The sequence below is a fragment of the Salvia hispanica genome, chromosome 2, assembly GCF_029641045.1.
Source record: "Salvia hispanica isolate PSC_SH4W2 chromosome 2, Shi_PSC_v1, whole genome shotgun sequence".
NCBI classification, from domain to species: Eukaryota; Viridiplantae; Streptophyta; class Magnoliopsida; order Lamiales; family Lamiaceae; genus Salvia; species Salvia hispanica.
Genome location: NC_142693.1, coordinates 21,597,885 through 21,625,534, shown reverse-complemented (window position 1 = coordinate 21,625,534; position 27,650 = coordinate 21,597,885). Strand labels below are relative to the sequence as shown.

The 27,650-nt window shown below is 35.1% G+C and overlaps 8 protein-coding genes across 15 annotated transcripts; 2 read left to right on the top strand and 6 right to left on the bottom strand.

Annotated features, from left to right (window-relative positions):
- Window positions 1-891: 891 nt before the first annotated feature.
- LOC125189198 (myosin-2-like) lies at window positions 892-3,909 on the bottom strand. 2 transcript variants are annotated; one of them, XM_089064586.1, is made up of 8 exons: window positions 3,604-3,909; window positions 3,052-3,523; window positions 2,661-2,754; window positions 2,478-2,576; window positions 2,303-2,403; window positions 1,976-2,176; window positions 1,395-1,810; window positions 892-1,295 (listed from the first exon to the last, which is right to left on the bottom strand). In XM_089064586.1, the coding sequence occupies exons 2-8, from the start codon at window positions 3,463-3,465 to the stop codon at window positions 1,274-1,276; spliced, it is 1,347 nt and encodes a 448-aa protein (XP_088920712.1). In that variant the 5' UTR covers window positions 3,466-3,523; window positions 3,604-3,909; the 3' UTR covers window positions 892-1,273. The 2 variants fall into 2 exon arrangements, with proteins under 2 accessions (XP_088920712.1, XP_088920711.1); XM_089064585.1 differs by having other exon boundaries at window positions 3,052-3,909.
- A 632-nt stretch (window positions 3,910-4,541) lies between these two features.
- On the top strand, window positions 4,542-6,714 carry LOC125201049 (uncharacterized). 2 transcript variants are annotated; one of them, XM_048098946.2, is made up of 3 exons: window positions 4,542-4,702; window positions 4,799-4,856; window positions 6,384-6,714. In XM_048098946.2, exons 1-3 carry the CDS (start codon window positions 4,609-4,611, stop codon window positions 6,541-6,543), a joined length of 312 nt encoding a protein of 103 aa, XP_047954903.1. In that variant the 5' UTR covers window positions 4,542-4,608; the 3' UTR covers window positions 6,544-6,714. The 2 variants fall into 2 exon arrangements, with proteins under 2 accessions (XP_047954903.1, XP_047954895.1); XM_048098938.2 differs by having other exon boundaries at window positions 4,542-4,723.
- Window positions 6,715-6,997: 283 nt separating this feature from the next.
- Window positions 6,998-9,051, bottom strand: LOC125201017 (uncharacterized). Its single transcript, XM_048098890.2, has 2 exons — window positions 8,306-9,051; window positions 6,998-7,511 (listed from the first exon to the last, which is right to left on the bottom strand). The coding sequence occupies exons 1-2, from the start codon at window positions 8,904-8,906 to the stop codon at window positions 7,153-7,155; spliced, it is 960 nt and encodes a 319-aa protein (XP_047954847.1). The 5' UTR covers window positions 8,907-9,051; the 3' UTR covers window positions 6,998-7,152.
- Window positions 9,052-10,885: 1,834 nt separating this feature from the next.
- Window positions 10,886-12,971, top strand: LOC125201077 (uncharacterized). Its single transcript, XM_048098986.2, has 2 exons — window positions 10,886-11,139; window positions 12,581-12,971. Exons 1-2 carry the CDS (start codon window positions 10,951-10,953, stop codon window positions 12,635-12,637), a joined length of 246 nt encoding a protein of 81 aa, XP_047954943.1. The 5' UTR covers window positions 10,886-10,950; the 3' UTR covers window positions 12,638-12,971.
- Window positions 12,910-13,773, bottom strand: LOC125201068 (uncharacterized). The gene is made up of 2 exons (XM_048098974.2): window positions 13,622-13,773; window positions 12,910-13,238 (listed from the first exon to the last, which is right to left on the bottom strand). The coding sequence occupies exons 1-2, from the start codon at window positions 13,704-13,706 to the stop codon at window positions 13,015-13,017; spliced, it is 309 nt and encodes a 102-aa protein (XP_047954931.1). The 5' UTR covers window positions 13,707-13,773; the 3' UTR covers window positions 12,910-13,014.
- Window positions 13,774-14,170: 397 nt separating this feature from the next.
- On the bottom strand, window positions 14,171-17,260 carry LOC125201026 (uncharacterized). Of its 3 annotated transcripts, none has more exons than XM_048098917.2 (5): window positions 17,130-17,260; window positions 15,660-15,927; window positions 15,467-15,589; window positions 14,840-15,130; window positions 14,171-14,616 (listed from the first exon to the last, which is right to left on the bottom strand). In XM_048098917.2, exons 2-5 carry the CDS (start codon window positions 15,906-15,908, stop codon window positions 14,407-14,409), a joined length of 873 nt encoding a protein of 290 aa, XP_047954874.1. In that variant the 5' UTR covers window positions 15,909-15,927; window positions 17,130-17,260; the 3' UTR covers window positions 14,171-14,406. The 3 variants fall into 3 exon arrangements, with proteins under 3 accessions (XP_047954874.1, XP_047954867.1, XP_047954858.1); XM_048098910.2 differs by having other exon boundaries at window positions 15,660-15,931; window positions 17,130-17,253; XM_048098901.2 differs by lacking the exon at window positions 17,130-17,260 and adding an exon at window positions 16,910-17,021 and having other exon boundaries at window positions 15,660-15,931.
- Window positions 17,261-19,042: 1,782 nt separating this feature from the next.
- LOC125202339 (uncharacterized) lies at window positions 19,043-19,655 on the bottom strand. Its single transcript, XM_048100718.1, has one exon. The coding sequence runs from the start codon at window positions 19,466-19,468 to the stop codon at window positions 19,262-19,264; it is 207 nt and encodes a 68-aa protein (XP_047956675.1). The 5' UTR covers window positions 19,469-19,655; the 3' UTR covers window positions 19,043-19,261.
- Window positions 19,656-23,267: 3,612 nt separating this feature from the next.
- Window positions 23,268-27,650, bottom strand: LOC125202586 (putative beta-glucosidase 41). Of its 4 annotated transcripts, XM_048101014.2 has the most exons (13): window positions 27,353-27,650; window positions 27,066-27,132; window positions 26,781-26,839; window positions 26,096-26,171; window positions 25,952-26,023; window positions 25,786-25,873; window positions 25,430-25,685; window positions 25,152-25,267; window positions 24,637-24,860; window positions 24,517-24,548; window positions 24,274-24,376; window positions 24,050-24,158; window positions 23,268-23,864 (listed from the first exon to the last, which is right to left on the bottom strand). In XM_048101014.2, the coding sequence occupies exons 1-13, from the start codon at window positions 27,482-27,484 to the stop codon at window positions 23,591-23,593; spliced, it is 1,608 nt and encodes a 535-aa protein (XP_047956971.1). In that variant the 5' UTR covers window positions 27,485-27,650; the 3' UTR covers window positions 23,268-23,590. The 4 variants fall into 4 exon arrangements, with proteins under 4 accessions (XP_047956971.1, XP_047956972.1, XP_047956976.1 ...); XM_048101015.2 differs by lacking the exon at window positions 25,952-26,023; XM_048101019.2 differs by lacking the exon at window positions 26,781-26,839 and having other exon boundaries at window positions 27,353-27,648.

The following is a 27,650-nucleotide window of genomic DNA, read 5'->3' as shown; positions in this document are numbered from 1 at the left end:
TTTGAGTTAGGGTGGAGATGTGGCATGTTAGGATTATATATAGGATATGATAAGATAACTAAGTTAATTGATAATTGCATTAGTTGTATAGGGTTTAATACATTTAGATATGAAGTGTAGATATAATAAATTAGGGGTAACTGCTTTTAAAGTCACCAACTTTCTATGAATTCCGGTTTTTCCCACAAACTTTAGAAAGTTCGTGTAATGTCACGAACTTTATTGTCGGTTGCCATTTTCCCATGTCAGGTTTTCCGGTCTGATTCAAACTGTTCGTTTCCTATTAAGACAATGTCTAAATTCTTTTTTCTTACTATGGTTATCTTCGTCTTTGAAATAGCTTCACGTGGGTACCTTGTACACCTCAATTGGAACTCGGATGAAGAAGTTATGGCCATTTGATGAAGGCTGCGACCTTTGTGCGACCTTGTACCATCATAATAGCCATAACTTCTTCATCCGAGTTCTGATTGAGGCGTACAAGGTACCCACGCGAAGCTATTTCAAAGACGAAGATAATGATAGTAAGATAAAAGAATTTGGACATTGTCTTAATAGGAAACGAACAGTTTGAATCAGACCGGAAAACCTGACATGGGAAAATAGCAACCGACAATAAAGTTCGTGACATTACACGAACTTTTTAAAGTTCGTGGGAAAAACCAAAATTCATGGAAAGTTGGTGATTTTAAAAGCAATTACCCCTAATAAATTACTAGTTGTTTGAGTATTCTCGAGAACCATTATTGATGCTCTTTCAAAGAATATATATAAGGAGTTGTGGTGAGTTTTATTTAGGGGAGTGCATAGATTCAAAAGTGAACAACATACTTTGCCCCTAAACTATTAAAATAACAAAGTTAACCCTTTATAGAATTGAAACCCCAAAAATAAAATATAGTAATTCCTGTCACACATAATAATTCAAAACAATAACTTTTGAACAATTCAATTAGACAACGCCTTATTTATTACAGACAACGACAACTCTCTATGTACAAACTAGTTCAACATAAAGAAAATATTCAACCAAAAGACAAAACTAAAAATTTGAAATAAAAGGAATTACAAACAAAGCAACAACTGTTCTTCATGGGAAGTAGCAAAGGAATTCTTCACTGGCCGCCATTGGGCACTGGCAGCCGCCCAGTGCCCAGTGTCGGCTGGGCTCAATCGACCCTTAGAGGTCGTCGCTGTCCACATTTGGACTTGGTCGCCCAGCCCAATCGGCCCTTGAAACATTTTTCCGCTCAATAATAATGCCCTTTTTTTTTTACTTCAGTTTCAAAGATGTCCTACAAATCAAGATTGTAAAATTATTATACAACAAATTTACTCAAATTGTACCAATTATAAACATTTAAGGTCCAAATCAACATCCTAATTTGTAGTACCATTTTCGACGTGCTTTGTTACCATCAGCCTCCCCCGGCTTCTGTGATTTTGCATTCGCATCCTTTGACCGGCCCTTGAAACCCGTTTTCCATGCAGATAATCTATTTTTTAGATTATGCAGTTCATCTCTGGGACTTAACCAAGGTATATTCAATGACTTTAACTTAATCACTGCCCGGGCTTCGTCACCATACTTATGCCTTTTCTGCTCAGGAACGGCTAACTCTAAGCCACCCATGTCCCCACATGTAGAAGCTGTAGTATTCTTGCTGGGAAATTTGGCGAGGGAACTCGAACTAGAAATTACAGAAGAGGCATCCTCGCAATCATAAAACCGAGGCGATTCAGTGTCTGATGATTTTTCAGTGTTACTTTTCTCAGAACTGGTACTTTTTCTTGCGGCAACCAAATCCATCTGCAACAATAAGTCCTTAATTGTCAACCATTTCTCCAACCAATAATGGTTTCGTACATACAGTCGAGTTAAGGCATGTTAAGACGCATAGAAAAACCATGAATTTTAGTCAAATTCTGTATGTCCTGCAACTTAGAAAATCAGTCGTGACAACGAATAACTCACTTGTAACGATGCCACCTGGTTGCGCCACATCTCATCCGCCGATTTCATCTTGGATTCGTATCCCAACAATTTCGCCTCATACTGGTGTAGTTGCTCTCTCAAGGCAACAATTTCTCTTTCCTTTTTTGCAAGATTCGTTTCTGCTGTCACTAGGCGCTTTTGCAGTTCGTTCGCAGAAAGTGACGGTTCTGTTCGAACCTCCTGCTCAACAAGTTATAATGCATAATTGGTTAAGTAATAGATATACAGAAGAAAAAAAAAAATCGAAAAAATAAGACTATTTTTCGTTAGTAGATAAGTCCTGGCTTACAAATTACAACATAGTACCTGCATTTGAGAAATAATCATCTCTGGTGCTTCACTAGTATTCGATTCTTCCTGTTCTCGACAGTCGATATATTCTCTCCGTATCACCCATGCACGAATTACTGCACGAGAAAATACTTTCAAACCGAAAAAAGTTCATACGAAGTCATACTCTACTAAAGGATTGAAGCTTTACTAGATTGTAGTTGCACAACTGCCTCATCCAGCCTTTGGCTTTCAACCTTCTTCTTCAACAATGCAACATACTCTCTTCTCGCGATTTCACCGCGAACATCTGCAGTTATGTATTTTTCACTCTACACGAAATTCATGTCCATATTGCTTGCATCGAACATGCTTAGATTAAGAAATGGCTTACAAGACTGCAATATGACACTTTCGTCCTTCAGTTTGTGAAAATCCCGACATGCAAGATGACCGCGGAAGCATTTCTCAATCTCAACCGCACCAATCTGCAGCCAACGTCAATAATTATAAGACAAAACATCACCGGATTTTAAAATACTCCCTCCGTGTCCACAGCATAACGACTCATTTTTCCATGTCTGCAAGTTAAAAACCTACTTATTTATTATTTTTCCATTTCTGCTGAGTGGACCCCACACTACCCGCACTCACAATTTATTATAAATCACCAGTATATAAAAGTGGGCCCACATTCCACTGTTTTTAGCATTGGAAAACAATTTGTGTATGTTCGTGATTGTCTGTGTTTATTTCCTAACAGCAAAAGAGAAACGAACTTATACCTCTTCGATAAAACATTCCGTGTCCTGTTGCAGCTCGGACTCTGTAAAGCTCGGCTCCTCCTTTTCGTGGCGCAGCTCGGAATCCGGGGGAGGGCTAGCAAGCTTCTCTTCCGACTTGGACTCGTCCGAAGCAGCCGCGACGCACGGTAATTCCCCTAGTTTCACTTGTCTAACCGTTTTCGCCCCGGCGCTCTTCCACCTAGATCCTTTCGAGCTCCCACTATGGTTCAACGAGCTCAGCTCCATCACGGCTTCGACGATATCCGGCAGCGCCGCGCGCCTGCTGGACGGAAGGCGCGTGCGGGAGGTCGGCCGTGCCGGGAGAGTCGGGGGCGCGTCTTTCGGCTTTTGAGGGTTTCTTCGCTCCAGATTCTCCAGCATTTCCTCCAACGAACCTGGCGCAGCTGACGACATTTTTCCCCCTAATTCCGTGAGGGAATTCGCCCAAACTCGTCCAATTCGAGTCACGATTCTTCAAACGACGCCGTTTTATTCAGATTTCGAATAACAAAATCAGCTATTAGGAGAAAAAAAAAGTAGACAACGAATAACCAGAATCAGAGCTCGTCTTCCCGCGCGCGAATGCGTGTTGCAGAAATTCAATTACGCATCGAAAATCGAGGAGATTGATATCTGCAGCAACGTTAAAATGGAGGAGATTGATATTTGTGGAGATATTGGTTTCTTTTTCGGATGAGATTAGGAGATTTTAGGGGATTTTTTTTGGGAAATTCGTGAGGATTCACATCAGGAAACAGAATTGAAACGGGGGAGAGAGAGAATTTGCGAGGGAAATGAAAGCAGTTAATATTTGGGACAAAAATCAGTTGCTATTCTTATTTTAGCGCCAAATATAAAACGGGTGAAATAGGTAAGTAAGGTTGAGATTTCGTACTTTCGTTAGCGAGAGATATTGAGTTCAATATAACCAGCATGTGTGGGTGCTTATTTGTCACATTGTGCATTATAATTGTAGATTTTATGATATTATGATAGCGTAGTTTTCCACTTTATGATGGTGTAGTGGTCTCACCTACTTATAACAATATTTATTTCTCAAATTGTGATCATATAGTGGTCCCATGTGCTATGTAGTGATGCACACGTGCGGTGTACGGTCGATTTCCCACGATATGAGAATGAAGTAATTTTGCTTGTATGAGCTTTAGTGATTCCGTTAATGAATTTCAAGCTTGTGGAAAAAAATAAATTGTTTGAAATGTTTCGTGATATTTAGAAGCAATATCCTTTTTTTCCTTCATTAAAATTTGATTAACTATCTTTATAGCTAGCAACCAAAATATTTCCTAAACATTAACCGGAATAAAAAATACTACTAACTGATAATCATTGTTAATTAGTTTGGTTAATCAACTATCATAGAGCACACATTAGCCCAAACCCATTTAATCATAGAGCACACATCAGCCCAAGCCCATTTATTGTGAGCCCAATCAACACAAAATTAAAATCCATTTTTCTCAAAATGCATCTTCTTCTAGGGTTTTCGATTTCTGATTACCAAAGGCAAACCGAATTCAGCCACAGACGACAACAATGGCCAAGAACAGAAACAAGAAGAAGAATGATTCGACTGCTATGGCCGTCGATTCTTCCACCGCCAACAATTCGGTTGCAGATGAACCTCAAGGTCGCAGCTCTCTCTCTTTCTGTATGTATGTGTTAGTATTAACACCTTAATCGGGGATTGATTCTGTTTCTGTTTCTGAAATTCGTAATTTTTCAGCCATGGACGTATCTGAGACCGTAGCTAAAAGAGATTATGTTGGCGGAGGACTTCTCAGGTTAGCTCAGCTTCTGCTTCTAATTCCCCTCTTTCTCTGAATTTTATTCATTGCTTTCCTGTTTATTTTATTAATTAGTTTCTAGGTCTGATTGAGGGGATCATTAATATACGAAAAATTGTGTATCTTTAATTCCAGTTTCCTTGAGCTAACACCTTTAATCAAGCGCTAAGTTATTTAAATTTATGCATATTCTAATAATGTGTAGTGATTGAGCTGCTACACCAACTTTTCTAAGTCTAGTTTGTCACACTGAGGCATATACGTCTAATTTGGGGGTGATAGGATAGATGGATAAAAGTAATATGGAAGTTATCAGATTAAATCCTGAAACATTTGCCTAATCCTAAAAATGTGAACTTTCAATAATATCAATAGAAGACCGAAGTATTTACACATTGTACCAAGAATGTGCTCACTAGGATTTTTGGTTGACGAGATGCTTGGCTACGGAGTGTTGTTTCTACAAGAATATCCGTTGGATTTGAGTCTAGTGTTTCTAGTTGGGGTGAAAACCATTGAAGCATGTTTTGAGGCTTGTTGATGCTGCTGAAAAGTTCTCAAATGAAGTGTATGATGAAGCCAAGGAACTGCACGTCTCTGTTTTCTCATAAGGTGCTCATGTTGATCATTTATATTGAGCTAGTGCTCACTTGCTAGAGGAAACAATTGATGCACAGAAATGCAAAGTTAATTTGGAGAGAGAAGTAGAGCATTTGATTTAGGAGAAGCAGTGATTGGATCTCAAAGCTGCTACCTTTGCTTGTCAATAGACCTCCCCCCCCTGTTCAAATCTCTACCTTTTCCGTAATTCAGATCATTTTCGGAGAACCTTTTGGATAGTGGCAGCTTTAATGGATCACTGCCTCCACTGTTTATGAGATTTCCCCCCACTTATATATGTGACGTAATTTTTGCTCATGTAGAAATAACTATTAGCATCCGGCCGATAAAAAATGTTTTTGGTATTGTGCCTAGGGTCTTTTATTGACATATTCTAAAGTTGGCCTATTTTTAGGAGTAGACAAATAGTTTAGGATTATGTGATATAATTTGATCATTTACCAAAATATAAAGCCTCGTCTACCATCCCTTTATATGGATTGATTGATTGATTGATTGTTTGATCATGTAATCCACATCAAATACTACTATATGGTTTATCTATATCTATCTATTCTTGACTAATATTTACATTACTTGTACTCTCTAACAGCTAAAATTTTCTAAATTTTCACCCTATTGTTATAAGAGAGTAATTTCAAAATAAATCACGAAATTATGTCCATTTTGCTATTTCAACCCTTGGTCTTAGGTTCAAATTTTGTAATTGATGCTGAAATTACAAAGTGGAGAGTATAAGTTGTTGATATATATTCTGCAATTACACCTTATAGAAAACTCAATTTAGCCATAATTCTTGCAAGTGGCAAAAGACGATTGTATCTTGGTGTTGGGTTGGAAATAATCGTGTTGCTGCCATCAGTTCGAATGTCCCAACATTTGGTAATCATATTTATCGTGCAGGAAAGTGAAGGCCGGGAGACCCATGAAGAGATCGAAGAATGTTAGGAAGACGAAGGCACTAGCCAAAGCTCTGTCGAAAAGTGAGCAGTCAGTGGAGAAAATTTCAAAAAGTGAGAGCAAGGTATTGAGGACTAAATCTGCCAAAAATCTCTACCAATAGTGTGTAGTATTAGATTACTGTTTATGGTTTTCATGTTTAGTTAGTCATGGCTAATTATTTAGTCACTATGTTCAATTTTGCAAAGGTGGAGTGTTACTTTGTGGACAAATTCTTGATAAGAGTGTAGTTTGCAAATCTATTATTCATTTACATGCTACTTACATTGCTTAATAGCTGATGAACCCAAAATTGCATCCAAATATAAGCTCTCAAATACATTAATGTCGATATAATTTCAAAACGCAAATCAAAGCTCACTAAGAGTTTATTCAGTTCAATTTTTTGTTTGCTTGTATTATGTTGTTTTTCTCGTGTTTGGATATTTGTTAGAATTTGATTTGTGTAGGAAATTCAAACAGTATATGAAAAACATAAAAGTCTGTCTAAATTATCGAAGTTTAACAATTAAACTAAAATAAACCATCACTAGTAAACTAAATTTTTGAACAATCACTTGTAACCTATTTTTTTTTATTATGTTATATTTGAAACAACAATTTTTATCATAACTATAACCATTACAAACAAACAACAAAAGAACAAAAAAATTCAAACAGTCTCAACTAACCGCATTTCCCACTCTTTTTCAATCTAATAAAAGGATGATTATCAATTAATCATTTCAGTATACTGATTAAGAGACTCCTGCCGCTGCAGCCTCATATCCTCATTGAACTTCTTGATGAACGCCTCGACCCGCCGGTGTAGCTCATCCTGGCTCAGCGACGCCTCCTTCCTCGGCTTGCCCGATCCACCGTTCATGGGGGACCGCTCCTTGAAGGTCTCGGCTTTCCTCATCGTCTTCAACGCCGGAGGAGGAGTGTTCTCCTGCTCGCGCTCCGTCCATGTCTCCGATTTCTTCAAGTGTCTTGAGATCGGGATCGCCCGCCCCTCTGTTATTGTCTTCCAGGTGTTCTCCAACGTGTCTTGCTTCTTCGGCTTCGAAACTCCCAGCACTGTTCTCCCACCTAATCACCAATTCATTGTGTCAATCAACAGTAAACAAGATTCAGACATTTCATACATTAACTACCCAACCACTAGATATAGAGTATATACCGTCTTTATTTATGTTTGGAGAAAAAAACATAAATAAAGAAGGTATATGCCAATTCTAGTTGGGCCCAGCCAGTTATGGTTTTAGATCAAAAACATCAGTCAAATTCCAATGTTTTTGAACCGTTAACCGGACGAGGAAATCAATTAGCCTGTTATAATTGCACCCGACCTATTTATGGTATAAAAAACCAGAACCGACGGTCAAATTCCGATTAAACCATATACTATTATGGAGTATGTAAGATATAAAATTTAGTAGCCTAAAAGGCTCATTCATTAAATATTATGGAGTATTTAAGATATAAAATTTAGTAGCCTAAAAGGCTCATTCATTAACCACTCGACCACTAAGTATGAACAAATGACACCACACCATAGTCATAGTATTTGTCGTTATGACTTATGACCTATCTTTATTAATATCTCCCACTTTATTTGCATTTATTACTACAAAATATAACCTCCTTTGTTTAATAAGCAAAATATTAAATAGTACTAGTATAATAATAAATTCATAATTAATCTCAAGACAGATTCTCTATGGGGTGCACGTTAACTCCTGTGGACTCACACACACCAGATTAAACCCCAGCCTCACCAACGGTCGAATTTCAAAATAAACTTCATTTAATTAAATTAAATTAAATTAAATTTTCCTTTTTCGAATTAAAATAAAATATTAAAAAATAAATTGTGGAATTACCTTCGTTGCTCGCTTTCAAATTTCTCCGGTGACCGAACCTCGCAGAAGCCGGCGGCTTCACGAAATTCGCTCCATCACTAAACTCAGCGGCACTCCACATCGATTTCGCCGCCGCTACGCACTCGTTCTCCTTATTACACATCGCATCGTCGCCCCCGCTGACAATCCCCGGCGCCGAATATTCACTCACGCCTCCGATTCCACCTGAATCGAGCTTATCAGACTCCAATCCTCTCTCCACGCCTTCGAATTTATACTCCGCCGCCAGACTCATCGGAAATTCGGTTTCACCCATCTCGATAGGCGGCTGCTGTACAGGCTGTACGGCGTTCAGATTCAGCAGCGGCGCTATATGCGGAAGCTCACGTGCGTCGTCGTCGATCTCCGATTGGAGCTTGGAGGAGGCGACGATGGTGATGATGATGCAGTTGATGACGAGGTACAGATACGGCGGCCGCAGCCACGAAACGACGCCGTTGTAGATCCAAGGAGCGTAATCGGCGAGATCTGTAGCGCTTAGCAAAATTGCAGCTGATAAAACGCTGGTGGATATCATAAACACGACTTTTGCGGAGATGATATTGATTGCTGTTAGAGGCATGTTTATTCTTCTGAGTTGTATTCACCGGAGAAATGGAAATTCCGGTAACTGTTAGTTGTGCGCGTGTGAGTGTGTGTGAGTGAGAGAGAAGAGTGAAATTGGGAAGGGGTGGCTGGTTTATAAAGGTGGTGGAAATGGGAATTTGGTCTGAATTCAAGGGTGAAATTGTAGATCGGGAGAGTGTAGTGTGAGTAAAAGCATAAATCTGGCGTGGAGACAAGTGGCATGCACACGTCAGCTGCATCGGACCATCTCTATCGGTTTATTGTTTTCCTAATTATCCATTGGGAAAATTATCTAAATTGATAGTTTAAAATTTCTAATTGTTTATAATTTGGCATATTTTCAAATTTTGTTGGACGATAAAATTTTAGAGTTCCACAACTAGGAAATGTGATTTTATTAGTTATATTTTTCTAGAGAGATTTGTTCAAGAACTAATTAAAGTCAATCTAAATTGCAATTTAAATTGTTAAAAAGAAAAATAAAGAACTATCATTTGTCATAATAAGACTTACTAGTATCAATAACGGTATAATGGTATAACTGGGACATGAATTGGGAGGTTCGGCACAAGTGAAAGAGTTGAGGAGGGCTGTGGACCACGCTTGTGGCGTGAGATTGCGCCTACGGTGCGATCTGGCCCCGAATTGTGTTTGGGATTTGGTCAGGATCACAAATGAATTGTTTAATTATTTAATAGAAAATTAATCTTTTAAATTATTTATTTTTAATAATTTTTAACAGTTATATAACACCGAACAATTAATTCATAGTTTATGTATGCATTAATATAGAGCACACTCACAGCCACAGGTTATTTATATATATGGGGGGCTTTTTACAACGGATATATACATGTGACCGTTATATGTGTGAGGAGGATCCATTTTATTATAATGGATTGCCATAGCATGATTACCAGCCACATCCCCACCGCTCACTTCCTAAATCTTCCACGGAAATTTGAAATTAATGAGTAATAATAATGATAAATACATCAGAGAGGGCTAAAAATAGAGGCTTCTTGGTTTTTGAAAATAGTAGGTAGTACTACAATATCTATCTAACTCATTCAAAAATCAATAACTATTTTAAGAGGTGGAGGTAGTAAGTAGCAAAGGATGCTCCTCATTTAGAAGTAGTTGTTGAATCGTTATGATTATCGCATTCTGTTAAGTAATTTATTATCGGTTTAAAATGACTCTTCTATTCAAGTATTCCAAACATTGAAAACTTTTTGGCCATTAGAGCAATAATGACTGGAAATGTCCCACGCGAAAAGATTACATTTTCCTCAATTTTTATTAAAGGATGCTTTTGGTTTAAAATGTCATGCAAAAAGTTCGAACTAAATTGTTAATAAAACTCGAAAGAAACATCTAAACGCAATTTGGTCTAGAATAGTTTTGCAGAAAATCGTTAAGTCGAGATTAAAACAATGTGTACTTTTTATAATAGAAAAGATAAATGTATTTATACTAATTTAACTATAGTACATAATTTTTTTTAAAAAAAAATAGGAGTAAAAAAATTAAATTAATTTTCTGACTTAATATGTTTTTAAAATAAATTTTCATTTAACCATTTTATAGTTTAATTTCTATTTTTTTTTCTTTGTCTTTTGTATTATTCAATATTCATCCATAGTTTTTTTTATTCTTTAGCTAACTTTTTAAAAACAAATAAGTATAAGGTATAAAATTATAAATCATTAATACGACAGCAATGAAATTATTCAATACATGAGAATTATTAAAGATCAAGTTCGTTCCTTATTAATTGTGTTATTTTGTTTTGTAATTATCCCTTAGCTTATTATTTTCATTAATAGTATTTCAAAAACAAATCACTGCAAATATTTTTATTTAATTTTAATTGATTGGAAAATTCAATTAAAACAGATAAATCTTTATTCAGTGAAATTATTAAAATAACAAATCATGCTCCTAATCATTGGTATACATATTTATCGCAAGATTGGATTTTTTTCATTCCAATTGTGTTCATATCATAGCTTTTGAAGGTCGATAGAGTGTTTGAGATGAATCGGGAGCAAGTTGGATCCGGCTTGGATCCGGTGGGAGGGAGGTGGAAGCAGATGGGAAACGATGAGAAGAAGGCGGTGTTGAATGAGGAGATGAAGAAGATGCAGCGCCTGCCGCCCAACAGCTCTTACGCCTCCCACCGCTTGCGCGTCCTCAACAAAATTCACCAGCTTCTCTCCCTTCAGGTTGCTCTCAAACCTCAATTCTGCTTATTACCAACTTTATCATGATTAATTTCTGAAATCTAGGGTTTCTGTGGTGCTTATGTGAGCTGTGCAATCAGGTGATTGTGATGGTAGAAATTAGTTTCGGAAATTGGGGATTCAGGTTGATTTTCTTGAGATGTGTGTTTTTTCTGGAGTAGTTTAGGAAGACAGACAGTTAGCACTGTTTTCTTCAAACCAAGCTTTGAATTGAGTGGAATGATATCGAACTATACAATCTCAGAAGTTGAAATAGTTAGAGGAAGACTCGGGAGCTAGGGCTCGATAACAAAAGCTCTACCCGATCCATCATGGGGGCGCTTACTGTTGAGGATTAGGGGTAGCATGGATAGATAAAAACGGTGTATGCTAATCCATTGTTTACTAAGATGGATTGGAAGGATTGGAGATGTTTAATCATGTAGATTATCAACCATGAAAGTAAACACTCCTTATTGACACTTTACTTTTGAGCATTAGACAGTTAACATTGTTTACTAAGACGGATTGGACCTTGTTCATTTCCATCATTTGAGCTAATTCTGGTTTAAGTTCATATCCCATTGAAAGGGTGGGATTGGAGACATCCAATTAATGAGGATAAAGTTATTCCATTGAAATAACACCCCAAGTTGATAAGGTGAAAGAAACAAAATAACTACGGAAACGAGATCTAAAGATCCCCCAGTATCATCTCTAATAGAGTCTACACTCACTACTAGAACAATCAACTCCATGAGTTGTTCCTATTTGCTTTTTTATGCAGTTCAAAAGCTTCTCATGCTATATAGGTCTTTGCAAAGGTGTGCGATATTGTGAACCACAAGTGCTATGTATGTGTGTTTCTGGTTTTATTTATTTATGTCCTAGGCTGTGGGAACATAATTTCTGATATTCCGTCTCTGTTCACTGTCCAATATGCAATTTCCCTATGAATCCATTATTTTATTGAATACAAGGTTTTCATTTGAAAATATGAAATCCAATCTGTGCTGGCCATACTTAGCAATATGTTACTGGAAACTTATTTGATTGCCAAGAGACAAGGTAACACTGCGTATTTTACTTTACAGCTCTCTTGTTCTTAGATCTCATCCTTCTCTGTTATGATGCTGAAGAGACCTTATGATACTTTTACCTAAGGGGCACATGCTACAGTCATAAAACTGAACTTGAAAATTTGATATTCGTTTATTCTGTAGCACTACTTAGTAGTATTCCCAAAATTGTAAGGTGTTTGCTCACATTCGATCCACTTCATTCAGTAGATCCTAATCAGACATGCTTGATTTCTACTGTTTTCATGTTATGTAAGAAAAGCTTACTGATTATCTGGTACATATGCTTTTTTTGATTCGCTCATGTTTGTGTTTCTTATTTATTCGATTCAAGTGGTCATGTTTTGCTTTGTTTGTCTTGGCAGAGGACTTCATCACAGGATGAGGAGTTGGAATTGCTTTTCTCTGGCCTTCATATATGAAAAGTTCCATTGATCTTCTCAAACTACAGTGTTTCGGCAAGTGGAAGTCGAACTATGTAGGTTGCTTCGAAGTGGAGAATTAGCTCTCCTTGAAGTAAAAAGCAAGTGTGTCTTCTTGTTGTAATCTTCAACCTTTGATATTAGATGTGTTTACATGTAAATGTGAAAAGCTCGTTTATAGCTATCAGGGAGCAGATTCTCTACTGTGGATCAAGGTGTTGTGCACGAAACGACAGTGTTTTTGTAAGAAACACAACGTTCTCAGAGACATATTCCTGCAAAGTTCTCACAGTTCTCACAATAAGCTATCTGTAAACTTGGCGTTTCATTTTAATACATGTTTGTGTAGAGTTCTTATAGTTCTCACAAAAAGCTATCTATAGACGGGAACGAATAAAAATCTTCCTCTTATATTGCGTCTTAGGCGGCTCTGGAGAAGCCTTCTCCAGAGGCTCATCAAATAAGCGTTTAAGATGCTCTTCCTCATCCTCGTTTCTAAATGCCGGAGCTCTACTTTGCTGCCGCCGGTCATTCATCTCTTCCACCATCACAAGATTCTTCTTCGGCTGTCCCTTAACAATATCATATAGCTGCAAACCCACTGCAATCACACCACCATTTTTACATCACAAAACAAAGGTTAATCGATAAATTTAAACCAACAAATTAATAAACATCAATAATTTACTTCTCATTATGCAATAATCGAAATCAATCCCAACTATTTCAGATTAACAAGCTTAATTTCAATATTCAACATCAAATCGCAAAATTAGCTAATTAACCTAAGATGCAGCTCAAAATTCAGTGCACAGATCCAGTTAATCGAAGCGTAGAAATGATAATCGTGAATTAATTTAACCAAAGATGAACAATCAACATCTCAAATCAGGAGAATAACAGCTAATTAAAATCGAAGCCAAGCATGAGAATATATGAGTGTTTGAAGACGAATATATAATCGGTGAAAAGAAATACTTGAACCTTGGCTTAAGGCGGATTCAACGGCGAATTTTCCGGCGTTTATGAGTTTCGCGGCGGAGAATCGGCGGCCCTCCGATGGTCCCATCGCTCTTTCTTTGCTGCACAGCCAAATTATAAAATATCTGTGTTTATATATTGGGATTTATTTGATATTAAAAATAGATAACTACGCCGTACTTATCATTTTAAGTATATATCATTATTTTTTTATTTATTCAATTTTAATTATAAAATACTGATTTTAAATTTGAAAAATGCTGGTTTGCTTTAATTCTCACATGTTCATTAGATATTGCTTCTAAATTATGAAATTTCATTCTTATTTGTGTTTTTATACAATTATTTATCCTTTTGACGTGGTTAATGCATCAATTAATATTAGAGTCTTGCTATAAAACCGTGCTAAGTCAAAATAAGTGCCTGTCACACCAATCTTGAGCCATCCAAAAATCTAAAATCGGGCTGACAATTTTTATATCATCAAATTTTTGGTATTTTGTGTGAATTATTATGCCAAAGCTCTTGTCATCACAAGAAAACATAGAAAAATTATTGTCCAAAACTCTAGTATATATAGCTCCTACTAAAACAAATTTATGCATCTATCCTTGGATACAATCGATTACACATTCTTATAATAATTAATGTACTAACCACAGCCTTAAACACAAGCCATGCTATTATTAAACGTACAAAACAAGTAGAGCCGGAGCATTAATACACCATGGCGCTGCCGTATAAAAGGAACAGCAACCGAAGACGATCGCTCGAACGAGCGTCTCTCGTCATTCTTTTTTCTTCTCTTCAGCCTTGGCCGAAACCGACCCAGTGCGATAAGGTTCAGCGCTGTACGCGTATTGCATGAGGAGGGAGAAGAAAACCATCTCCACAATCACCAGTACGTTCTGAAGCGCTTCCTGAAGATGCTCGACGTCCAGCCAGAAGTGGTTCGATTTTATTATCCCGATCGCTACGAGAATATCAAGCATGATTCCCTGTAAACGGTAAATAGGTTTCACGTTCCATGAACTCATTATAAAAGTAGGACTCATTTCACTAACTGATTATTTCCACTCACATTTCTTAAAACCCGAGCCTCCAAAAAATAAGATGTCTATTGGTGGACAAAGGGAGTAATTCATAGTACTCACACAAACACAAAAACACTCATTCACTTCACTTGCCTCAGCATAATATATTGGTTTATGAGAAACATACCTGCCAGAAACAGAAGAAGACAATGCCTTTGACACACAAGAATTTTGCAAGAGGTTTGTGAGGTGCCAACTCCTTTGCGAAAACGTGGTAGAACACAACAAGAGAGTACAGGGCCAGTGAAACAGACACATTCAAGATGATGGTGAATGTCCAGCTCAGCCAGCTAGGATACATATCGAGAAGCTGAAACGCTATCATCAAGACAGAGCAAACAGGTCGGATCACAACGAATTGCAACGTCCAGTCCTTGAGAAGTTTAAGGTTTTTGTGGTCCAAACGAACAGTATGAGGCTGCATGCAAAATAGACATACATTTAGTCATGTAGAGACATTCTTCTCATGAATTCGGATTGACAAAAAACGAGAAAAGAAACAATCTCAAACAAAAATATCAAAATCTATCAGTTGATCCTTGTTTGCTGCATTAGCATTACTCTATAACCATAGCAGAGACTTACAATCCTAGGACTTCCTCATCTGTTCCGGTAATAGACGTATGAATCCTCATTTTGGGCTCTCAATTCAGCCATAACACAATTGAGTCCTTTATCACATAAAAAAGCCTTCCATTTTCACACTAATCTCATTAAATGTTCTTCTGCACCAAGTAAATTTCGAATGACGTACCTGGAAAAGAGTCATTGGGAAAGAGTGATGAATTTCTCGTCCTTTGATCTCATCCGGCACTATGTTTTTGCTGATGGATATATTCAAGTAGGTGTACATCAAACTCAAAAACTTCGCCATGACCTACCAGTGAAGGAAAATATAGCTTAAATTCTTAAGACAGCAACTGAATCTCAAATGCTGAAAAACTCACCAGAGCCTCATAACATTCTTTGACAGAATCCAAGAAAGTGAAGAATGTCTCACTTCCTTTGATGTCCAACAGGCCAACATAAGAGTCAATAGCATATAACGGAGCCATGAGGACAATTATGATGATCGCCTTTTGTTCCTTGGGCTTCTTCCATGCGAGGTAGTGTTGGGACACTAGCTGTATCGAGAAGTGCAAACTGAGCATGACACACACGGTCGATCCCATCAGTGTAAACTTCCCCCGATCCATGGTGAAGAGGTTTCTCTAGCTACCTGACAGAATATTATTAGGAACTCTTCACATAGGTTCAATATCGAAAGCAATGAAATAAAAATGTGTTAAATGTTACAATCATTAAGAAAATCACAAAATTGGCAAATCCTTGGACAGGACAAACCTCAAAACTGATTCACTCTTGATCATCAATATCAATATAGATTATTTGGTATTTAGCTTCTCAATACTTCAATATCCATAACTTATTGTTCTGAGGCACTCTTATTCATATAAGACCACATACACAGGCTTTATAACTCGGCAGATTGCATAGAAAAGAGAATGCAGAGGAAAATTCTTATACATGAAACATAACTTGGTTCTTTCCCTGTTTTTCACTAAAGAGTGCATCTGCTAATGTTATAACTTGTATCGAATTCAAGGTAAAATTGCAGGAAAAACCACCAAGTTAAAGTTAATTTCTAGTGATTACTATATCATAACTTTGACATTTTCTCAGTTGTCCCATGCTCTCAGATTTGGGGAAAATTATGTATGGTGTGTCACACAAAAATATACTGCGGACAAAATGTTTGACTACTTAAACAACGTTGTTTAATACACCTAGTCAGCTATACCTTCAATTTTTACACATGTATCATGTATGTGCCACTCCACGTCAATATATTCGGACACATAGCACGTGAGAATTGAGAAAAATTTCAAAGTTATGATAAATTCGGCCCTTATTTTTAAGTCTTGGGACTGACCAAAAATTTGTAGATTCAAGGTAGATGAAGTAGCTCACTCAAAAAGGGAAATAGCATAATACGATTCACAAATTTCCAGCAATTTATCAAACAATCTAATAACAGCTTTTTGTCCTACTTCTTCAGCTTTGATTTCAGGATTTGATTGTTTTGAGTTTATAAGAAGCACCTGACTCCAAACAACCCCCAGTGAAATGGAAACAGTAAAAAACCACAGAAATAAACTGAAAATCCTACAAATCCAATCAAACAACATAATCTTACTTTACAAGCTCGGAAAATCGCTACAGATCCTCTCTAACTTCGTAATTATACTTTCAATTGCGCATAATTCAATTCAAATCTAAGATGAGAAAAATTGCTTAGCTAACATACACACAGATAACGGCTTCAATCTCAAGTCAGAATCAAAATTAACATAAATTCAATGAACTCAGAATTTAGAAATAGAAGAACTAGAGAGAGAAAGAAGGAGAAGACTTACAGTAAAACGTGGTGAGTAAAACGTGGTGAATGGTGAAGGGGGAGAAATCGAGAAGAAATTTAATTTATTATTATGGTGCTGATTCAACAATGAAGCTACTGATTGCTAAATCATGACTTTAGTGCCATATGGCATTATCCAATTTGAATCTAATAATAAAAAGCAATTTAATTACGTATTCTTATATTAAAATTTTATAATTAAATAAACCACGATTGTCATTTTGGAATGTTTCTTAAAAATATATCATTCTATTTAAGAAAAAAAATATTTCTTTTTATTGAGGTGGATCACATTCTCTATTAGTTTACCAATTCTGTACTAAAACTCGTGTCGTTTCAAATGTAATTTATTTGTAATGGGACAGAGGGACTATTACTTTCTCAATATCTCCTTAGATATCACCTACGTATTCTCAGGCAAGCATTGTGGACCACTCTATCGTCTTATCTGAGGAAGGGTCGGTGGAATTTCAATGTTCAAACTCTTCCAATTCGCGTTTTTCCTTTACCACTTTAGTCCTTATGGGACGGCTTAGCATGCTCGGGACGAAGAGAAGTTGAGATTTTCCTCGAATTCAGGACTCACCATCGCTTGTATATCGAATACGTATACATTTTTTATTAGAAACCAAAAATGCATAGATAATGAACGCTTGAGCCGAATTCAAGCGAGTACTTTTAAATACATACAATTTGATAAATTCTTAATGATAACTATGAATCCTAACTATTTTAAGAAGACTATAAACTACCTAACTTCTATCGTTTTCAAATTTCAAATAACTAATTATAAGCATAACTAATTTTAATACCCCCAACAATATTTTATCTTGGGTTACAAAAGTTTTTAGAAACTAAATTTGTAATATCGATATTACGGGGGAGTATATAATTAAAAAATCAATAAAATTAGAGGATAAAAATTAAATTAAAAACACAAAATTTAAGTAATTAATGGTGAATCCGGATTTGGGCAAGCATGGCATTAGCTTAGAAATACATCTGGCTACTCACATGCCACGGCAGGTATATATTTAACCTAACTCAACCAATTTAATTAAGAGACTAGATCATCTAGAAGCATACAATCTTTTTAATACTAAAACTTACTAAATTTAATTAAGGAATTTGGCATGCATAGTAGATTATTCAGTTATCCTCTTTAATCTTATAGGAGAAAAAAGAAAAGGAAAAAGAATAAAGGAAAAGTCACCCCTACAATACCGGAAAATCATTCTTACCAAAATCTATAATATTCCATTTATTATTTTGTATATTAAATTATTTGGTACCACACAGTTTTAATAAATGTGAGAGTGTATTTTTGGATGGAGAAAGTGCGCCCACTCTATTGCTTTGTATATTAATTAATGTAAATAACAAATGTGTCATGTTTATTTTAATAGGGAAAATTTTTGAAAAATTATGAAATTTTGTTAAATTCTGGTACTAATTAGTCTTGGAACTTTAACAATTAGCGGAATATATTATTGACATTTTTCAACTAAATAATATTGTTCTATATATGAATACACAACATCATTTAACTAGCTAAACAGTCATGGTCACCACATTATATTCGATACAGTTTCACGAAAAAAATAGTTCAATGGACAATTGCAAGGAATCAAACTTCATGGTTTTCGGTTGATTTTTAAAGTTGCGGGATGGACCAAAATTTAACCAAATTTTATGGTTTTTTCGGCAAGTTTTCATTTTTAATATGTATGCAAAATGTTACTCCATTTGTCACAAGTTAATCAATTCATATTATCTTTCGGGATAGTTTCATTTCCTCTTATAACGTAATTCAACATTTTTAATTCATCTTACTTTATTTGTCTTCATTTTTACTTTATTTTATCAGCAATTAACTTATTAAACATCATTTCATGACGTCACATCCCATACTTAATAAAGAAGTGGAGTATATTCCAAATATGAAATGAAAATACCTCGATGACTAGATCGCTTCAATAATAACACATCCGTACACACCCTCGTTAACTTCTTCCTTCCAAAAACAAAACGATCGAGATTCGCCCTTAAATTAAATTCTCCTATGCATATGCATATGAAACTATAAACACATACATATATATAATATACGTACATGATAATTGAATTAATTCATCTGTACGATTTGAGAATACTCCCACAAAAACTACACATGATCGCCTTCCATGACTTGATATAAAAGGGGATGTAACAAAACCTAGTCGACGTCTTCATATCCGCCACCGTCGCCCCATGCCGGCACCTTGAGCACGTCCCCGCCGCCGGCTTGCTCCGCCGCACGACGCTCTTTTGATCAACCAAAAAACAAAAACACACCATCAACTCTCCCTCTCCTTCTTCGCCTTCTCTTTATCCTTCGTCTCCGTCTCCTTCTTCGTCTTCAAATTTGTGAAAAAGAGAATATATACATGTAAGTTTTTTTCTCAAATGAGAAAAATAGCCTTTATATAGTTGCATTAGAAGCTAAAAGGATAAAATAAACTTGTTTGAAGTTTGGCGTATAGTATTGTTACATTTTATATTGGATTATTAATTATAGACGATGTTATTGGTCTACACATTTTGCTGACCGACTTCAAGAAAAATTTAAAAAAAATTAATGGAATGTAAATTAAATTAAACTATAGATTCCTGTATTTATCTAAGTATCTAAATATCTAAGTATCTAACAACTAACAACCGAACTTTATTAAATGCAGCTTGTGTATAAAACGTTTTTTTGGCACGTACACGTGTAATAGTGTGTGGATGGAGAGAGAGAAGTGTGAAATTGGATTAAGAAGAATATAGATTAGACATGGGATGATTGCCACGTGTAATTTTAGTTATATATTGAGGAAACAGTCAACATAATTATAATTTTATTTATAATTATAAATAATAATAATGGTAAGGATAATTTACTACTATTAAGGAGGTTTGATAAGCCTATAGAGTATAGCCTCATGTAATCAACAAATATGCAGCTTACATCTGTTTTTCTAACCATTAATAATTTGGATGAAAAAAATAGTTGACTACTCTTAGCCCTAATCTTTTGTGAGACCTCATTAAAATGGACTATAGCTAAGGAGATATAAACTATATTATTCAATTAATGTTTGGGATCAAAGTGTCCTGTTAACTTAGTAGCAATATTTAGAATTCACTATTTAATACTACCCGGCCATATAGTTATGCACTGTCAATAGTCTTAATTGGTACGTAGGGTATTGATAGTGTGATGTCACTAGTCATATAGTAATTATTATAAAATTGATAAACAAAAGAAAGAATAAAAATAATTAAAACGTTATATGTAGTACAGACTACAGTATATGATAACTTCAAAGAGCGGAAAAGAAAAAAAAGATAGAAGAAAACACGTGTCAAATTATGTTACTTAAAAAATGGAAATAGAATAGATTTCATTAAAATGAAAAGTAGACTATTAGTTGGACGGATATTTAATATGACTCACATTTTCCTTTTTTCTGAAAATAATCTAGTGAACTATTCTTTTTTAAATCGAATTTCATATGAAGTTGTAATTTTAGTTGATGATCCAAAATGCAATTTCAGTGAATAGAATAACCTAAAATGATAATATATGATGAAACACAATTTATGACAATTCTCTTTCAACTATTAGTTATTAGTTCAATGGTAATATGAGTGAATATAAAGACACAAGATAACATTATTTAATAGATGCAAGAATTTGGCTAAGTGATTTGACTTTATGCAAAACACTAATTATTCTTCCGGTGGGATATATATTGGTGCAATTTTTAATTATTTATTTAATAATCTACCTAGACATGTTGAGCAAGTTTTTGTATATGAAGTGAGCAAGGCGAAATATTTGACAATAAGGATTTAAATTTCAAAGTGTTTTGCTGGCTAGTGATCATGTCGGTCCCACAATAAGTTTGAATTTAAAAATTAAATAGCATATTTTTTACTATATATCAACTAAAATATTCATTTCAAATCAAAATATTAAAAAACTATATCTATGATTTTTATAAAATTTTATATGTATGTTATAAATGTTAATCATGATATTATGATATACTTTGTAATAAAAAATATTTTAAAAAAATATTAGATACTCCTATTAGCTAATATTAATGGTCTATTTATAAATATACCTGCCTTAGGCCATCTGCATCCTTATCTCTTATCCGTCTCTTAATCGTCTCGTCTCTTCACTATTCATGGGCCTCACTGTACTTTTCACCCAATCTCTTAACTAAGAGAGAGCACCTGCATCCCTCCATCTCTTAACCATCTCATCCCTTAACTATTCATTCAATTTCATTTTTTATTTTTAATTCCAACAAATTCAATTAATAAAAACACACTTCATTAAATAAAATAAAAATTATAATTTAAAGGCCTAAAAAATTAAAAAATACATAATTAAAATCCTAAAAAAAATAAAAATACATAATTAAAATCATAAAAAAATAAAAAAAAACACACCATTAAAAAAATTTGAGTGAGAATAGAGAGTTTTTTTATGGTGGATAATTTGTGGGAATGATTTGATATTTATAAAAGTGATTGGAGGCTTTAAAAAAATTGAAAAAAATTACAAATTTGAAAAAAATGGCTATAAACGGCTAGTATAATTTTTGGAATTTTTTTTATATATATTTTTTTAATTTTTGAATTTTTTCTGATTTTTTTAAAAAAAAAATCTATTTTAACGGATATAAACGACGCCCACTCGTGGGTCGGCGATTGGGCGTCACGCACGAACCACAGCTCGCCACGTCGCCAAGGAGCGTGGCGAGACGTCTCGAGGCCAGCCTCTTCGGAAGGAGACACAGGACGAGATGTCCCGTCTCGTCGAGACGAGATGGAGGCCGCATCGCTGTCTTGATGCGGTCTCGTCTCTTCGAGACGAGATAGAGGCCGCATCGAGACGCAATGTGACTCGACGAGATGGAGGCCGCATCGCTGTCTTGATGCGGTCTCGTCTCTTCGAGACGAGATAGAGGCCGCATCGAGACGCAATGTGAATGCTCTTACTTGTCTTTCTTCTTAATTCCAAAGAAATAGCATTTGCCAGACTACCAACCTATTATCAATTAATTGGTGTGTTTCATATTTATGTCAAAAGTCCATATTCAGGCATCCTTTTCCAATATAAAGATTCCTACTATTTCAAGCTCTAATTAATGATACTAGAGCCAATGACCAATGATCATCCTTTTCATTCATGAAGTAAATAATATAAATATAAAATTAATCATGGCTTTTTTCATAGCATAAGAGAAAGCACTGAATATACAAATTAATACACCTAACAACATTAAACAGTAAAAATAATGAAAGAAGAGCATACACCTAACAACATTAAACAGTAAAAATAATAAAAGAATAGCATATGCAATGTCGGATCTAGATGAGATCGGGGATATTGATCTCACCAACAACTCACGAGGGTCGAAAAAACTTTAATTCAGCATTTGGAGTTATCCTGTGGATCCCAGTGTGGCTAGTTCAACTTTCGTTATTTGTTTACCATCAATTGTGATGACTGATGCACCGCCTCTATATTTTGGCATGATTTCTTTCAGTATTATTTAATACTCCTATGTATTTTATTTTCAAAAAAAATTATATACTTCTTATAAATTATTCTATAAGACCATAAAATATCATAAGAAACTATCTTTTTAGGATGCATGTGTGGGAGATCAAAGTGAACACAATTAAGAGTATATGTTCAATGAATCTATAATGGTCGGTTCCTACATTATGGGCATGTACAAGTTATTCCATATCTAGAGGCTAGAGCCGCATGTTTATCTAATGTCAATACACGCTGACTTCAATGCTCTTTGTTTAATTATTTAATTATTTTATTAATTCTCCATAAGTGTGTACTTTTTGTTGATATAAAATTGCCTCATCTATTTAATATAAATAATTTATTACGAATTGGAAAATTTAATTTTCTTAGGGAAAGTGCTAAAATTTAATTCGGAGTTGCCCAAAGGCCCAAACATGTATCCAACATCTATGTTTAAACTTATACTCATTAGGCCCACAAAATGTTGGGGTGCTACAAACTTGCATGTTACATCATCCCATTTATTTATAATAATAATAATAATAATAACAATAATAATAATAATAATAATAATAATAAAATGTTAGTAAATATTTGTGTACAGCTATTATATACTCACTATACAAATCTAAGGTCTTGTTTATGAATTATACAACTATAAGAATTCATTTACTAATAAATATTGTTGTATGTATGTATGGTTCTTCGTGACGTAACGACAGATCCAGATAGGGTCAGGCTCTACCCCCGCCCATAGGGAACGAAAAACTCTATTAAATTCAGTAATTGGAGCTGTCACTGATCCAACATTGCGACAACTCCACCCCAACCCTTCGGGATTGAATTTCAATTTCATTCTTCATCCTTTGGGGTGATTATCCTACGTGCTTCCAACTATGCCTTCTGACACTATCAACGACTCTTTTCACTGTGTTCATTCCAACGAGTTCTGTTTCCTGAATCCGCAGTTCTGGTTGACGTGGCAACAACATGTTCTTGAACCAGTTGACGGAGGACTTGGGAATCCTTGTGAGGTTGTTGTTGAAGTCAACATAGTAAAGCCCAAACCTCTTTGTGTAGCCCATGTTCCATTCCCAGTTATCCAGCAGCGACCACACGAAATAGCCTCGAATGTCACACTTATCTTCCCTATATTCATTCGTGCTCAAATCGTAAGCCAAACGTCTCGTTTTCGACTGAAATTGATTAAAATTTTGGCTAGAATCTAGCCTAGCTATTTATGAAAATTGGATTGAAAGTTCAATGTTTGTAAAATCAGAATTTGATTGACGTTCAATAATGTACAACTATGGTCTCAAATTAGTACTAAGTACCTTATTGCAGCAGAGAGGTTTGAGAGATAGTCCCTATGATAATTTATTCTCTTATCATCTTGTAAGGCCTTCTCTAATGGGATTAAAAAATTATTATGATCATCCATTCCTGCAAAATCATAATATGCTTAAATTTCGTAATTTTTAAGAGACAATTGTCCCATTAATATATACCATCACAAACACCATAGTATTATTTATTTATTTATTTATGTAGTATTTACCATTTTCAGTAATTATTACTGGCGGATTTCCATATTTGTCTTTAATGTAGTTTGCAAGACTACGTATACCCCATGGAACGATATATAGCCAACTCGACGCTGCCTGAAAACAAGAAAATCATAAATAAAAAAATGTTATTTAGTTGGTCTAGTGGTAAATTGGTTAATTCGTCAGAAGTCAGAAGTTTTAGTTCATGTCCACTGTGATGCGACCTTCAAAGTTTAGGATATAGGTTCTCTTACCCGATCTCCAATTTTAACTCCGTGCTTCGAATCTGAATTGGAAACAAACAAAAAAGATTAGTTCCCGTGTCAACAAGTACCAAATTAAGAGAGTAGAAACGACGTCGTTTAGCATCTCACGAGATGTAATGATGGCTGAATCGGTTGACGCGTCCTGCAGAATGAGCTTACCAAGCCGCATCCTGTCGTTGCGCACATACAACGTTGTGTAGTGATTTATACCAATGAAATCAAGGGTCCCCTTTAGGAATTGGGACAACTTGGGTCCGATTTTAGGTAGCCTCTCACCCACCAACTTCTGCATTGAAAGAGGATAATTCCCAAGTAGAAGTGGATCAAGGAACCTGATTTAGATTTCCCAACTTTAATTTAATTATGTCACCAATGTATTAAATTATATTACCATCAAATTTTTAATATTCTTATGATTATAAAGTACTCACTTTGTCCCAAGTTGGTCGAGATATGTTTCAGCATGAGGTTTAAGAAAATGGTATTTTATGAATTAAGTAGAAAGAGAATAAAATGAATAAGTGATCTGAATGAGGAAATGACTCATTTTAACTTGGGACGTTTTGAAAAGAAATACGAATTAATTAACTTGGGACGGAAGGATCGAGTGGTGTATTTGTTACCATCCAAGTCCGAAATCTAAGGCTCTTTGGGCAGCATCCACATCTTCTCCACTCTCGGAAATTGGCTCGTACCACTTGGAATCCAATACTATCCCCACCATGCCTTTTTGAATTTTCTAGAGGAATAATCACATTAAATGGTTAAGGTCCGAAAATACTCTTATTTGTCCGTGAAATAAAAATTTACTGTATTTCTTAATTTTTGTGATCAAAAGAAATACTTCAACACTAATGGGATGGAGAGAGTATTAATTGAAGATGTAATTAAGTGAAAGTACCTTGAAATTGGTGTGATAGGTGCGATAAGCCGCGGCATGAGAAAGGAGAACGTTATGCGCTACAATGTAGGGTTCAACAGAAGATTCTCCGGCCTTGCAGATTAGATGTCCGAGAATGGAGCATCTTCCCGGTGCTTGAACACCAAAATTATAACCTTGCATTGCAATGCCATGAGGCTCATTGAAAGTCATCCAATGCTTCACTCTATCACCAAATTCTTTGAAACATATATATGCGTACTTCTCAAAATCATGTCTGCACCAAAATTAGTGGATGATGCTCGTATAAGGTATGCACCAAAGCAGTTCTGTACGTATATGTAAAATATAATTATTCAAAAAAAAAGGTGACATACATTACTTGATTGCTCAGTAGTCCTCCATATGAATCTTCTAGCATTTGTGGAAGATCCCAATGGTACAAAGTGGCATAAGGCTGGATTCCTTGCAACAAAAATTGTTTTATTTAGATCTAAGGATGCATGTAAGAAAATTTAGAAATTAATTAAATTTTAATTGAACCTTTTTTTATCAATGAATTAATGAGATTGTTGTAATAAGCTATCCCATGAGGATTTGGTTCACCTGTTCCATCTGCGGATATGTTGTTAGGTGGGAAAATAATGCTTTTGCTATCAAAAAGTAATTTTGAGCTTAGATTCTTACTTGGTAAGATTCTCGACCAAGATATGGAGAATCTGTAAGCATCCATTCCTAAATCCGCCATCAAATCAATGTCACTCTGTCACATGTACGAGGTTGATGCATCATCCAAACCAAATTCAAGATTATTAAATTGACTAAATAATCATATTTTCCTATTTTTGTTTTATTCTTCAAAATTAATCTATATTTATATATAATAAATTTATCTTCTAATAAGTTACTATGTCTTATTTTCTATTAATAATCGTAATACATCTCGTGTTTTACCAATTTTATATGTGCTTTTTTACTATCATTCGTGGATGAAAGTACTATAACTATATTGAATAAAAAAATATTTCAAATGGTAGAGTGTATATATTTTGTCCTAGGCTGGCATTCTTATCCTCCTCAATATTCTATCTCAACCTTTTGGCCCTTGAGACTTATCAAAATCAAAGATTCTTTACATCGTCATCTTCTATCCTATAAACTGATTATTTAAAGGTCAAATATAACAAAACTTGATTATTAGTAAACTCTTAATTTTATCTGATTGCCTCATTATGCCAACATGCCACTAAAAATCTGGCCTCAATAATAACATCAAATTTCAATAATTGTTAAATAGACTGATATGCAAGATCAAAATTTGTTCTTAAAAAGTAAAGTGGCATTAAAATTATTTTTTTTTTAAAAACACTACCTCGAACCGATGGTATTGATCAACCGCAGTGTCTGCATTGCTGAAGTCCAATATTCTCCCTTTTTTTTTTTGACGAAAACATAATGTTAACATAATGTTATTAACTCTATCGAGCAGGATTCGAACATAATATATTGTCACGTGGTGTCTCAAATCAGTCATAATTACAAAAAGTGAGAAAAACATAGAGAAATATTTCTACAATTTTGAATTGACTTAACACAGCACGTGACATTATGTCCGAACCACTGAATTTTTACTCAGTCGGAGAGAGAGATCACCAACCTGGTTTCCTAGTGAAGGTATCCCATATGCTTTCCCCTTTATCCCCTTCATTTGCAGCTCCTTCAAACTAATAAACATCACACACACAAGAAACTCTCAGATATAACATCTCCGAATTTTTGATATTTTACGTGAATCGTTGTACAAAAGGCCTTCATCTCATCAACGAAACATCGGAAAATTATTATTTTGAAATTTCAAACTCGAAATTTAGAATATACAAGCACCTACTAACAAAAATTTATGTCTTCATTTCACACACACACATATATATGTATATATCAAACCTGATAAGCTGAAGAAGCAGTTCCAAAAACGAAGCTATGTGGAAAATCATCTCTGCTAATGGGCTGAGACTCCACAGCCAAAACACACAAAAATAATAATGTAAGGATTTCTCCCATTAATTTCTTGATCATGAACAAATTAAATGTGTCACAAAACGAAGTTTTTGCTATCGGGTTATATATAAAGAGAAAAAAGTGGGATTTGTGATGAAACAAAGAATATTTTGGAAGCCACGAAAATAGGAAGATGACGAAACGACGACGGATTGTCGCTGTCAAAAAAGGCGTAGGGCGATGG